The sequence below is a fragment of the Eurypyga helias genome, unplaced genomic scaffold (genome assembly GCF_000690775.1).
Source record: "Eurypyga helias isolate BGI_N326 unplaced genomic scaffold, ASM69077v1 scaffold48271, whole genome shotgun sequence".
NCBI lineage: Eukaryota > Metazoa > Chordata > Aves > Eurypygiformes > Eurypygidae > Eurypyga > Eurypyga helias.
The window spans coordinates 1-12,557 of record NW_010231106.1 but is presented as its reverse complement, the minus strand read 5'-3'; the positions used below and the strand labels follow the sequence as shown (position 1 = coordinate 12,557).

Below are 12,557 nucleotides of genomic sequence, written 5' to 3'. Positions count from 1 at the left end.
CCCGAGGGGGCGGGAGCTGCCTCCGCCGCGGCAGAGGCCGGGGGCCCAGCGGGATGATGTCGCGCCCGGGGCGGCCAAGGAGGAGGACGAGAGGGGTGTAAACCCGTAAATTTAGAGTTCGCAGAGCTAGAGGTGGCCTAGGGCAGGTCTAGAGAGCACTCTTCACTGCACGCTGCTCTTGGCGAGTGCTCAGAGCGCTTCCTAAATAAACACGAGGTTAGGAAGACCCGCGGTTCTCCGGGCCTGGTAATGGCCAGCGAGGGCGCCATGCAGCACCCCGCCTCCCATCATTCACTCCAGGATAACCAGTCACTTGTTCCAGACTGCTGACTTTAATGCACTGCGGAGCTGCTCTGCCGTGCGCATCAGCCCACACATCCACACAGAAGTGCTGCAATAACAATGTCCCAGTTACAAAAAGTAGGCGTTTCATAACATACAGAATACGGCACCGATACTCTACTGGCACAGTCAGATACACCGGTTCTCCCTCCGCTTTCCCGCGAGGGTAGTCCCAGTTAACATTTATACCAGACTTTACGGAAGATAAAGCTCCATTTCTGGCACTGGCCACCCCTTCCAGCCCTCACACGCATCCAGGGAACACATGGAGAGCTGGCAGCTGAGAATTAGCTCCTGCTTGGGCTGCGGATTGTCCCCATTAGGCAGCGCGCTCAGCAGTCAGATCACCGGGTACGGCGGCAGAAGGGGACAGGTTTAAGATCTCTTCAAATGAAGGCCCTTCGTCCTCAAGGGGTATCTCTGCCTCAAACATGCGCTGGAGCAGAGCGTCAACCGTCCTGTACCCTGCAGGCAGCCAAAAAACGTCACTGAACATCCATTCCTGTGCTTCAGCAGAAGTTAAGCAGCTGCTCCCCATGTTTTACACCAAACTGAACACAAATGCCCCAGATGATGATCCTTAGTGTTCTACCCCATAGACGTTCAAGCACTGTGAGCACTTGTAAAGACCATATTTTAAAGGTTTTTAAGCATTTCCATTCCCACAAGTCCTTCAGTGGATTTGTGGTCCCAACCAGCTACTGTGCTAAGAAGCACAAGAGGAGAACTGCTGAGATACAGCACAAAAGCCAGATAAAGAAGTGAGCATTAAGCTAGAGAAAAGGAGCATATAGTCACCCGTGATCCCAGGAAGAATGCAGAGTGCATACAGGGAGGAAAAAGGCAGAAAACGGGTTTCTTGGCAACATCAGGACCTCGGTAGCCCATTTATGGAGACACTGCCTTGGGGGCTGAAGACAGGAGGAGAGAGGAAGTTGCTACAAAAGTAAAATTAAATGGCAAACACGAGTGCCCACAGTTCTTGAAAATAAAGTCCCCAGCTGGGTTTTAGCTGCTTTTAGAGCCTGAAGGAATCAGGGACAGTTCAGAGCCTTGGCCTCTCAAAGAAGAGAATGGCATGCTACAGGGCTGCACTTACGCTTGGAGGCAATTTTAAACAGCAACCCTTTAGATGGTGGCTTCGTCCCACCTTCCCCCTCAAGGTCATGCTCTGCACTCTCCATGTTATCAAGGAGTTGTTCATCCCGGAGCTCATCCCTACATGAGAAGGACCAGAAGTTACACAGGGGGGACACATTGTACCCCAAGGGTTCATGTGTACCCAGCAGCAATGGATTGTCTGGGGCACGGAAGACCCAGATGCTGTTAGTCCCCAGCATCTCCCCATCCTCTGGGCTGAAGAGCTCAGCGAGGCAGACAAGGCCAAGCCAGCGACATCCAGTACAACCCTTTTTGGGGGATGGGGAGAGCTTACTCTTGAACTCCCATTCCCAGCTCCTGGATTTTCTGTTCAATGGCTGTTTCTACTTCACTTTTCTCTAGTGAGTACTCCACGAAGAAAGCTTCCAAAATGAACGACACAAAGATGCTGAAAGAAACGATGAGCAGAATTACACAGCAGCATTTCCTTCCCAGCACACCTCCCCAGCAGGGGCCAGAGCCCCCCTCTTCCCTCCAAAATGAACGGGAGCAACCCAAAACTTACTTGACAATGATTATCACCATCACAATGTGGAAGGCAATGAAATACAGCTTCGCAGGCTGACCCGTCACGTTGGCAAATCCATTGGCAAAGAGTATAACGGGAGTTAAGGGCAAGAGTGCCACAGGAGGAGAGCATCTTCCTGTAGTGCCAAGGGAGGAAACAGATAACCCTGCCCTGCAGTGACCTTCTGAAAAATACCTCCGTAAGGACCACAGCTCCATTGCCTGGCACCGCGTGCATGCCAAACAAGGGGAAGAGCATGGAGTCGCCAAGCTCTGCCTCAGACCTTCCGCCGCAAAGGATATCGTGCCACTGGTTGACTACAGTCAGCTCCATCAGGACGATGAAGGACGAGGCGAAGTTGTTGAAGTTGTTCTTGCAGTATTTCCCACGGGCAAACAGAGAATCCTTTAGAGCTGGGTTTCCACATTCCAGGGCATGAGGAGCATTTGCGTTTGCAGGGAAGAACTGTATTTTCCCATGGAATAACTCCATGCCAATGATGGCAAACACACAGTACACAACCTGGGAAGAGAAACCCCACTGGCTGCTTCTCCAGTGAGCAGCAAGCTCTGTGGCAAGTTGAGTTCCAGCAGGTTTTCCAGTTTTTACAGACATGGGAAGCTGCTGAGGAGTTGTACAGAGTCTAAGAGACCCAACCCACTCATGGGCAAGTCTCAGGCAAGAATAATAATCCAAGAGCTACAGCTCCAATGCATGGAAATGAAATACTCTCAAATCATAAGAACTTGTTTTTAGGAAGTTATTTGAGAACCAGATTTCTCATTCAGCTTCCATGCCCAAATCAGTTTTATTCCTTACAGTGGGAAGCCCAGACTGCACAGAACATCCTCACCACCCCTGTGAAGCAAAGATCATCGTCCTGACCTGGCAACTCTCAGGAACCCAACCCCTTTGCACACAGTTACTTGTGCAACAACCAAGAATCACATGGAGACTTACAGTTTCAAAGGCCAGAAGAGATTTGCATTTATCCTCTTGAAAACAGCACGACTGTGAGACTTAAGACACATTCCTGTAAAACTTGAGTGGTTTGAGCCAATATAGCAGGATTTCTTACCAGAGTCAGCCCACCAAATGTCAACATTGTTGGTACGATGTTTATCAGTGTGTTCATGATGACCCGGAACCTACAGCAAATGAGTCATGACAACAACTGCTGCGGGGGGGCTCTTTTAAAGCCCACGCTTGCTTATCGCCACATCCCATCCAACACGTGCTCCCCACACATCCTTATCTCCAGGGAAGCTGCAGCAACTGGGCTTATCCCAGGCACGCTGGGACAAGGCCTTGGGATGTCCAAAGCAGCCACATGAAGCAATTCAAGGCACTGCCTCAGCCAGCCTCTCCCCAAAACCACATCCCTACCCCATGCTGTTTGTTACCTTTGAATGCTGTCAACAATCCTTATTAGCCGGAGGACCCTCAAGATGAATACAATGTCCAGGATCTGTTGGCTGTTGTACTTTGTGGCTGAGAATGCAAAAAAAAGGTTTTTGTTATGAAATTAAACAGGGAAGCGTAAAGTGTGTTCTTCCACGTGTTATGATTATGTCCTTGTTAAATACTGTTATAAACAGTTATTTATGAAGAAAAAAAGACTGGGTTAGTTCACAGAAACCCTCTAGGGAATTCACTGTCCTGTCAAAAAGCCTCCCAAGCCCAAGGTGATGGCAAAAGACGACTCAAGACCACCAAGTTTCCCAGGTGCATGCAGACTGCTTAAGCTGCACTTACTCGACTTCAGGGTGGTATTGAGTATCGTTGCAGTCAAGGCAGCAAAGATGATGAGGGTATCAAACCTAGCACGAGGGAAGGCAGTGCTGTTAGACTTGTGGCAAGAGAGAACGGGTGCTTAAGCTGCCACACGACACCTGAAAGCAGTAACCCCTCTTCCTCACATCTGTGCCAGGCAGCCCTGTGTCATCTCAAACTATTTGCAGGGTGGGAAGAGGGGAAAGCTTTGGCTAGCAAAATGCATTCCCCTGTCTGGCCACTATCTTCACAGGCTGCAGAGTCACCTCTGACTGAGCTAGCGGAGCAGAGAACAGCAGTCTGTCAGAGCACAACATCCTCTGATGTGTAGGATTGTTTTAATTACACCCTGGCACATGAATTAGGCAGACCAGCTCCGCAAGAGACCATCAGTTCTGAGGGGCTGAACACAGCTCTCACCACAGTTCACACCACCTTTAACACAAACATTTATCCCACTCACCAGTTCCAGAATTGATTTTTGCCAAAGAACGCCCTCGGTTCGTAAGTGTACACTTTCAGGAGTATCTCAATTATATACAAAGCAAGGAAGACCCACTCTGCATAGGAAATGTAGGGGGTTTCCTCATCCAGAGCAATGAAGATAGCATTTATTAGAATGATCACATCGTAGGTCCAAACAAATCCCCTGCAAGAAGAAAAGAAATCAGTTTGCCACTCCCAGGAAGGTAAGAGTTATTTCAGGAGTGCTTTGCCTCCTCTCTCAAACACTGCTATTTAGGTGAAGTACCTTTACCCATCACTTCTCCTCAAACCCAACAGTTTAGGAAAGTTACTGCTGAGTTGAGCTTTGTCCTTGAGGTCCAACACAAAGCAGAGCACAAGCCTTCGAGATGCACCACTGCCCTGTGTTAAACAAAGCCCCAGGAACTGACTGCAACTGGGTTTGCCACGAGTCAAGCAGCACTTCTCAGGCAGAAAGACCGTAGAGTCTTCTGGTTTACTTATCCAAAGCTGGGAGGAGTGGCTGGTTCACCAGATGGGTGTGCTGGAGCCAGCGGACCGGACAGGCTGGGGAAGTGGGCAGAGAGGAATGGCATCCTGCTCAAACGGAAATGCAGCCCTGCTCCTGAGGAGGAACAGCCTCAGGCACCAATGCAGGCTGGGGTCATCCATGTGAAAAGCAGCTCTGCAGGGAATTAGAGGGAAGCTGGACTGGCACATTGGAGATAAGCCAGGCATGCAATGGGTGGCCAAGATGGCCAACAGCATCCTGGTCTACAGGTCAGGGGCAGTGATTTTTTTCTCCCATCTACTTGGCATGTGGAGTTCTATGTCCACAACTGGGCTCCCCAGCACACAGGGGACATGAACATACTGGAATAATGCAGCACAGGGCCGCAAAAAGTGATTGAAGGATAGGATAGTCTGGCAGATTCCATGTAGAGAGAGCTGGGATCATTCAGCCTGAAGGGGAAAAGGATCTCAATATGTATGGATAAATACCTGATGGGAAGGTGTAGAGAAGACTGAGCCAGATGCTTCTCAGGGATATCCAGTGAGAGCACAAGAGGCAAGGGGCACAAGTTGAAATACAGGATTTTCCATTTAAACAAAGCTTTTTTTCTTTTTTTTTTTAAGCCCAGGGTGGTCAAACACTGTAACAGGCTGCAGAGGTTATAGAGATAGGCCCCAACAGCCCACTCTAGCTGGCTCTCCTTTGAGCGAGGGGCCTAAACTCAACCACCTCTAGACTTTCCTTCTATTCTCCATGATTTTGCCATTCTGGGAAGACTCAGATGTAAAAGTGCAGTAGCAGCTTATAGCACCAGCTTGGCAAGAGCTGATGAAACGGCACAGCACAGCTTTGCAGCAGGGACTGCTGAGGTAAGCCCACCTTTAAGTGAAGCATCTAGCATGGTCCTTCAAGGCGGGCCGTAAGACGCTTTTGGTTGTCAGTGAAGACTACGCTCAGCACCTATAGAACATCCAAACGAATGGGACTGGAAAAGGAACGGACTCTTCAATAGCCAAGTCTAGTTTCTCCACACCACCGAAGACGGGCTGAGAGCAGAGGGGGTCCACAGAGCACGTTTCAAAATAACCCCCCAGTGTCTGCCCTTCCAGCACAACACCCAGATGAGCATTTGCTTGCCACACCACTGCTCTGCAGCCCTTGGAGCGTGAAGAGCTGCTTGCTCCACCAGTAGGGACTTACCTGTGCCTAACCATGCTGCGCAGGAACTGGCTCAGGGCCGACTGGTACAGACGAGGCATCCAGCGGCCCAGCGGGTGGCTGCGTATTTTCAGGGTAATCACCTGGATGTTGAGGAGATCTGCCAGTTGCACAAAGGACTTCTTGTCTGTGGGAGGGGAAGGCACTACACGTCAGTCTGCTGTTGTTAAAGAGACGGCATCTGGCAATCTCAAACCTAGGTGCACATGGGTGGCAGCAATCAGGACCCGTTATCCACTCGCGGCAGCAGGCGACACATGTGCCCAAAGCAGCATCTGCCACAGAACAGGCCAAACCCTGTACTCAAGCAGCTCCTCTGCCCCATTCCTGAGGGACTGGCTCAAGCTGCAGGCCAAGAACTAAGACAAACCTTTAGTGATCAGGATGGGCAGGATCTAGCATGAGGAGACTGACCCATCTCTCCCGATATCCTGTCTCCAGCAGGAGCAGAGCAAGAGGCTCCAGAGGACTGTGTGGGAAGCCACATTGCTTGGAGGAATCTGATAACAAAGAGGCTTTCCTTGTCCCGTGCTGAGAACAGGCGGTCCTACTCTCCATGGCGAGCTTGGCCTGATGTCAAATGGCCACGAAGAGCTGCCCCCAGCATACATGACATGGGCTACAGCACAGGCAGAAAGAACAACCTGTCAGGACTTTAGCAATCTGGAGGAAAGCAGGAAGAGTGGCCTGGAGTCCCTCCGGGTCCATTACAGACCACCAGTCCCAGTGCCAAAACTCATGAAGCATCAGGCTCCTGACCCCTGGCTCCTCCCCAGTCCCAGTCCCTCGAGCGTAGCAGTGCCCCGCTGCTCACCTACAAAACCCTTCTGCTCATCATCCGAGATACGTAGCAGCAGCTCTCGGTGGGAGTTGCTGATATCAGGAGCCACCAGCTTGACCAGCTGCTTCCACTGGGCTTCTCTAACAACAAACTGTGCTCCTTCCTCTTCCTTCAGGAGGTTGAAGGCCTCTATCATCTTGCGGTGCTTCATGTATGCCAGCTTACGGATCTCATTCTAGAGAGAGCATTGTGATTCAGGCTGCTTCAGTCACCCTTCCCCTCCTTTTCTAAATAAGATTTATTTTCATGGCACAGAGGTGCAAGAAGAGATTCAGAGGAACACACTTGGAGTTATGTTAGACACAGAGCACAGCAGAGTCAGTGGGGATGATGAGAAATCCCATTTAACAGGCACCCACAGGCTCTCTGGAAGGATCAATAGATGGCTTGCTGCTGGGAGAAAATAAAGGACAGTGTCTAACAGGAAGGAGATGAAAAGATCACAGGACCTGCCTGGTCACAGAAGCAAAGAGGAAGTGTTCAAACATGCTTCCCGTCCCTAAGTGAATACTGCTGAGATCAGGGGTGGAGATCCTCTTCTGCACACGATCACAAGCAGGCCAAAGAACCCTCGGAACAGCAGATTGCTTACTGAGAAAGAGCCAATCCCCTCATGGAGCCCCCAGAAATTTCCCAGAAAGCCAGGAATTCCCAGCTCTCACCTTTGGATCGCAAGTATCAAACTGCATCTACTCAGTTTGGGTAGAAGCGAGAGTTTTGACTTATTTAGACCTCCCTTTACATTTCCTTTGCTTTAAGAGCAGATGCAGGGGCAGAACACTTGTGCTGTGTGCTTATAACCAACTGGAAACAGTCTCCTGCATAGAGACACAGTTTCTGAGCTAGGACAAAGCCTCTAACAGCAGTAATGCCACCCCCCTCCTATCTGTTACAACTTCTTGGGTCCACAGCACCAGAGAGTATTTCCTCATTACATGCTAAAAACATGTAACAATCCCCATGATATAAAAGGTGACCCTGTGCTTGTTATGTGCAGAGCATCAGCAAAGAAAGAAGCTGCACCCCCTTCTCCACACCTTCCAGAAGCTTTCCAAGGGAAAGATTTCCTTACAAGCTTAAAGAGCAGCAGGCAGTCACAGATCACAATCCACCCCACCAAACATTACCTTCAGGTGTTTCTTGTAGTTGTTGTACACAACAGCCAGGAAGAGAGACATGAAGATGTAAGTGTTGACAATGACAAAGGCAATGAAGAACAGGGCATACCATGAGCTGAAGTCAAATGCCGGCATCCTAGAGACAAGGAAGGAGAGAGACTGCTATTTGCCAGGCAGACAGGGAAATGCAAGAAACCACAAGAAAAGAGTCTTCCAGATGGATTTCTCAGTACTGTTTCAGCACCAACTGAAAGGGAAGCCCAGTTAGAACACATGAGGATGGAAAGCTCAGCCCTCACATCAGTTTAACTCAGCGGGGCAAAGTAAAAAGCGCCTGTGTAGAGAGCCCTGCAAATATTACGAGAGAAAGAGATGTTTGGTCACTAGAGCACACCCTTCCTGCCCAGGAAACAGTCTTAATCCAAGAGCGTGTGTGCTTGTCCCTCTAGTTTCAGCCTTCATCAGCTACTGGGTCATCTGGAAAGCAGTATTTTTAAACACACCTTTCCTAAAGGTCTTCTTAACCTCAGATTCTGGTTCACAGCAGTTTATAAAACAGTTGGCTGAGAATCAACAGAAACCCTACAGGCTGGAAAAGCAAAAGCCTCATGTCTGCTCTGAAATACTTTGTTGTGCAAAACACAGTGCTGTTCTAGCCAGAGATCCTGCCACTAGGAGCAGGACACCAGCATTCACAACAGAAAGACTGCAGGCTCAGCATACGTACATGACATCCGGGCTGTTTGCCGTCGTCACGAGCACATAGAGGTCAAACACAATTTCTAGGTAGTTTTTGAAGTAAGGCAAGCCTTCTGCTGTCCGGAGATTCCTAGGAAGAAAAGGAAAAATCTGAAGTTCAGCACAGGGATCACAGGTCTCATAGGAACTGCACGCAGCAGCGCTTGTATTCGCTAGCAATCATTTGGAGTTGCCAGATTCCCTCCTGCCCGAAAGGATCACACACCTTCCTCCCACCCAGCTCCGAGCAAAAGAATAATTCACACCTCTCACCAAACAGCTTCAAGGCCATGAGGGAGAACATAAGAAGGCTAAACATAAAGAGCAAGAAGACATAGGTGATCTCTGGCAGTGTGTTGCGGATGCTGCGGAAGGCTCTCCGGATCTGCCAGGGAGAAGGAAGTTGTTAGAGGCAGGGTGGTACCCGTTTTCCCCCTCACCATCCCACCTGGATCAAACGCCTACAGAGGGACAGACCACCAAAGTGGTACACAGTTTCTCTTCTGTCGCCCACAGGGGAGAGATTCTGACCCAGATGTGCCAGCTCTGTTCTGCCAGAACCCATGCAGAGAGTACCACATCTCCTCTCCCCCTCATACCCCAGAGAAGATGCTATGAGAGACCCTACCTACATACCACTATGAACTCAGCTAGCCACGAGCCCTGTGGCACTGCTGAGATGCCCTTGCAGCAGGAGGACGGTCAGGGACAGAAGCCCATCGCTCCAGGCCACAACACACATGCTCTGAGCCAGAGAGTTCAACTGCTCCCTCCCCCAGGCCTCTGCACCACAGTAGTTTATTCATCTCTAAGTCGGGACCAGAATGGTCTCGGGCAATGGGGCAAAGATCTCCCCGTGACGAGAGGAATCAGAGTCCAAGCCACTCATCTGCACTACAAGTTCAGATTCTGAGAACAGCATGACACTTGGGCTTGTTTGCCGAGGAGAATTCCAGAAATAAGTAACCTGGCCCCTGACCCTGGGAGAGTTTTCTCATGCTGCTCATGTTAACCTTTCTATGAAATCCCCTGGATGTCAGGAAGCAGCAGACTGTCCAAGAACAGGACCTTGCACCAGGGGTACATCCTACCAAACCTCTTCCTTACCTGGCGGCTCTCTGCAAAGTTGATCAGGAAGATGGGCCTTACAATTCTCGACCATCGAATGCTCCGGATGTTGTATATCCTGAGGACCCCATATATGGTCAAGTCTGTTAGGGATAACTGTAGAAGGAAGAAGGAAGATTCCCAGAAGCAATGTTGGAAATATGTTTAGATGGCAAAGACAATAGGGTTCGCTGGTACAAGACAGATGCACACACGATGGGTTTGTGAGGTTTGGTTTGTTTTATTTGGCCATGGCTCTTGTAGAGCCTTCGTGCATCAACCCTACGGTACCAGGAAAGCAACAGGAGGGCAAAAAGCTGCCTACACATCAGCCACTTCAACCTCAGAACCTCCCCCAGTCCTCACTCACCAGGATGGCAACCATGATGCAGATATTCTTGGTGTCCTTCCAGAACACGTCGCGAAGGGTGACTTTCGCAAAATGCGTCAGTCGGCCGAAGAACACCAGCAGGCACAACACCTCGACTGTAGCAGTGACCTGTAGAGAGAAAGGTCCCAGGTCAGGGCAGCCGAGAGCAGCACTAGCCCTCCGCACACAGATCCGGATGCTCAGGTTGGGGCGCAGGCAAAGGAAAACCAGGCAGAGTCAGTATAAAAGTTTTCCTGGTAGGTTTTGCTGTTGGCTGTTTTACAGGCTCACAGATCTGGCACTGAGCAATGGTTTCAGGCTTCCTTTTGTGCAATCCCCTGCCACGGGCGGGTTAAAGATGGTAAATTTGTATTTGCTTAGCGTTCAAGGAACACATCTCTCAGAAACACGCTATCAGAACAAATAAACGCAACAAAAAAGTCAGTCCTAAGGGCAAGACTCCACTTCTGGTTTCGGACATGAAGGCTGGCCTCGGGTCACACAGAAGGCTGGAACGGTTCTCTGCGAAGCCACTGACGATGGCCACGATGGCTCCCATAGTCCCGCTTTTTTTTCCCCATTTTTCAGTAAGTCAAAGGTATCAACTGAAATATCATCATTTATCTCTTGACACCTTTGGCAACGACTTTCAAACAAGAAACCCTTGCTCTCTCTCCCAAACAATGCAAAACCTGCTGCATCGCTGCCTCTACACTGCATACTCACCAGGAAGGGAAGCGGATACACAGCAGGTTCTTCGAACACCGCAAGGGACAGGTTGAGAAAGATGAAGAAGTAGGTGGCTGTTCGCATGATCCAGTGGTTGTAGAGATGATAAAGCCTTTAGACAGAAGGCAGGGGCACCATAAATAAAGGCTTCAGAACACAGCCCCGCAGGCTTACCAAATGCATCTTGAAAGAACAGCACAGACACAAACAACCGAGGAGGAAGAAGGGTAACAGTAGCACTTTTTTTGCCAGTCAGGGATTTGGCAATTTATTTCCTGGCCCTTCCCTATAGTCTCCTAGCTGATGGATGCTAAACTCTTTGTCAGGGAGCAAAAACACCTGGGCAGGTGGAACACAGGCATTCTTCAGTTTAGTTTGAGGCTGCATTGTACAGATTTGGTAAAGCTGCTTCCTTTTTGTAATTATCTTGTTCCTTAATTTGAGTTCAAACCTCACGTATCCATGTAACACAGAAATTAAGTCTGATACGTTATCCAACACCCTTTCTTTGCAGGTTAAAAAGCAAAGAAGAAAAGCCACCGCAGAGGCGCACGGAGTTGCACAATAAACGGGTTTTTATACAGAGCTTAAGCAGCATCCTATTCCCTAGGGCAGCGAACCCATCCAGCTCGAAGCCTCCCACGGGAGGTTTCACGCAACGGCATGCAACAGTGGCTCCTTTGGGGGGATGCGGAGCAGATCTGCAGAGCAGCTGGTTTCTCTGCCAACCAGTCATCTCCTCTGCCAAACAACCTCCTGCGTGAAGGCTACAGGGCAGGTGACATACTATATCCTGCGTAACGCCAGCAAGACACGGCCATGTAAAACCTGCTCGCTCGTACAGTTTATACTAAGCATACTTGGGCAGGGCAAAGCTATATGCACACAACGTACTTTTCCAAAGGGGAGAAACATTACAGCTACAAAGGTTGTTATGTGCCAGCCAGCGAGGGTTGCGACCTCCCACACAGGCCAACCCCGCAGCACCCCGTTACCAAAACCCCACTGCTTACACCCAGCACGGCCACACTCCAGCAGCTCTCCCACGCAGGGGAGGGCAGCCCAAGCTTCCCAAACTCTTCATCCCCACAGAGCACTGCAGCTTCCACCCTGAAAGACTTTTTCTCTAAGAAAACACAGACTCTTGTTTCCCTTCCCACCCTCAACATACGGATGCACGAAGCCTCATTCAACAGACACATTTCAGCTGCAACCCAGCCCTTCGCATCCCACCCAACCTCCTCAGCAGCCAGCTGGTGCAGCTGGAGTCCCCAGCCCGTGCTGGCTGTCTTCCGTGCTGGCTGTCGTTCTTCGGTCAGAGCTGCCGTCGGCTCTCCCCAGCCCAGCTCGAGCACCCCGCGGCACCGCACGCTGCCTGCGAGAGCCGTGCACGACGGCCCCTTCGCGGGGATGCGGAGCTCCTCACCTGACCGCCTCCGGGGAGGTCTTCAAAGGGATATTCCTGTTGTACTGTGCATCGGAGACAAACGCTGCTGCCAGCAGGAGATCCTGCGGAGAGGGGAAAAACACAGTCGGCAGTTGCTGGAGCTTAAAATAAGCCCCGAGCAGATACTCGGAGGAGGTCCTTTTCACCCCCGGGAGCGCTGTGTAGCGGTACAGGGGATGCCGCAGCGCGGGCACCCGCATCCCACTTCGCTAGAGAGAACAGTATC

General features: G+C 50.4%; 1 protein-coding gene across 1 annotated transcript; it reads right to left on the bottom strand.

Annotated features, from left to right (window-relative positions):
* Positions 1-590: 590 nt before the first annotated feature.
* Positions 591-12,392, bottom strand: LOC104505362 (two pore calcium channel protein 1-like). Its single transcript, XM_010160936.1, has 18 exons — positions 12,311-12,392; positions 10,882-10,996; positions 10,156-10,284; positions 9,786-9,902; positions 8,945-9,063; positions 8,668-8,769; positions 7,950-8,076; positions 6,796-6,997; positions 5,964-6,108; positions 4,248-4,433; positions 3,767-3,831; positions 3,415-3,502; positions 3,090-3,159; positions 2,314-2,533; positions 2,009-2,099; positions 1,778-1,891; positions 1,442-1,560; positions 591-807 (listed from the first exon to the last, which is right to left on the bottom strand). The coding sequence occupies exons 2-18, from the start codon at positions 10,966-10,968 to the stop codon at positions 662-664; spliced, it is 2,127 nt and encodes a 708-aa protein (XP_010159238.1). The 5' UTR covers positions 10,969-10,996; positions 12,311-12,392; the 3' UTR covers positions 591-661.
* Positions 12,393-12,557: the final 165 nt, after the last annotated feature.

Coding starts and splice junctions, on each gene's coding strand:
- LOC104505362 (XM_010160936.1), bottom strand. CDS start 10,968: ATGCGAACAGCCACCTACTTCTTCATCTTTCTCAACCTGTCCCTTGCG. Junction 9,064..9,785: donor ACTTTGCAGAGAGCCGCCAG/GTAAGGAAGAGG, acceptor TCTCCCTGGCAG/ATCCGGAGAGCCTTCCGCAG. Junction 6,998..7,949: donor ACTACAAGAAACACCTGAAG/GTAATGTTTGGT, acceptor TGCTCTCTCTAG/AATGAGATCCGTAAGCTGGC.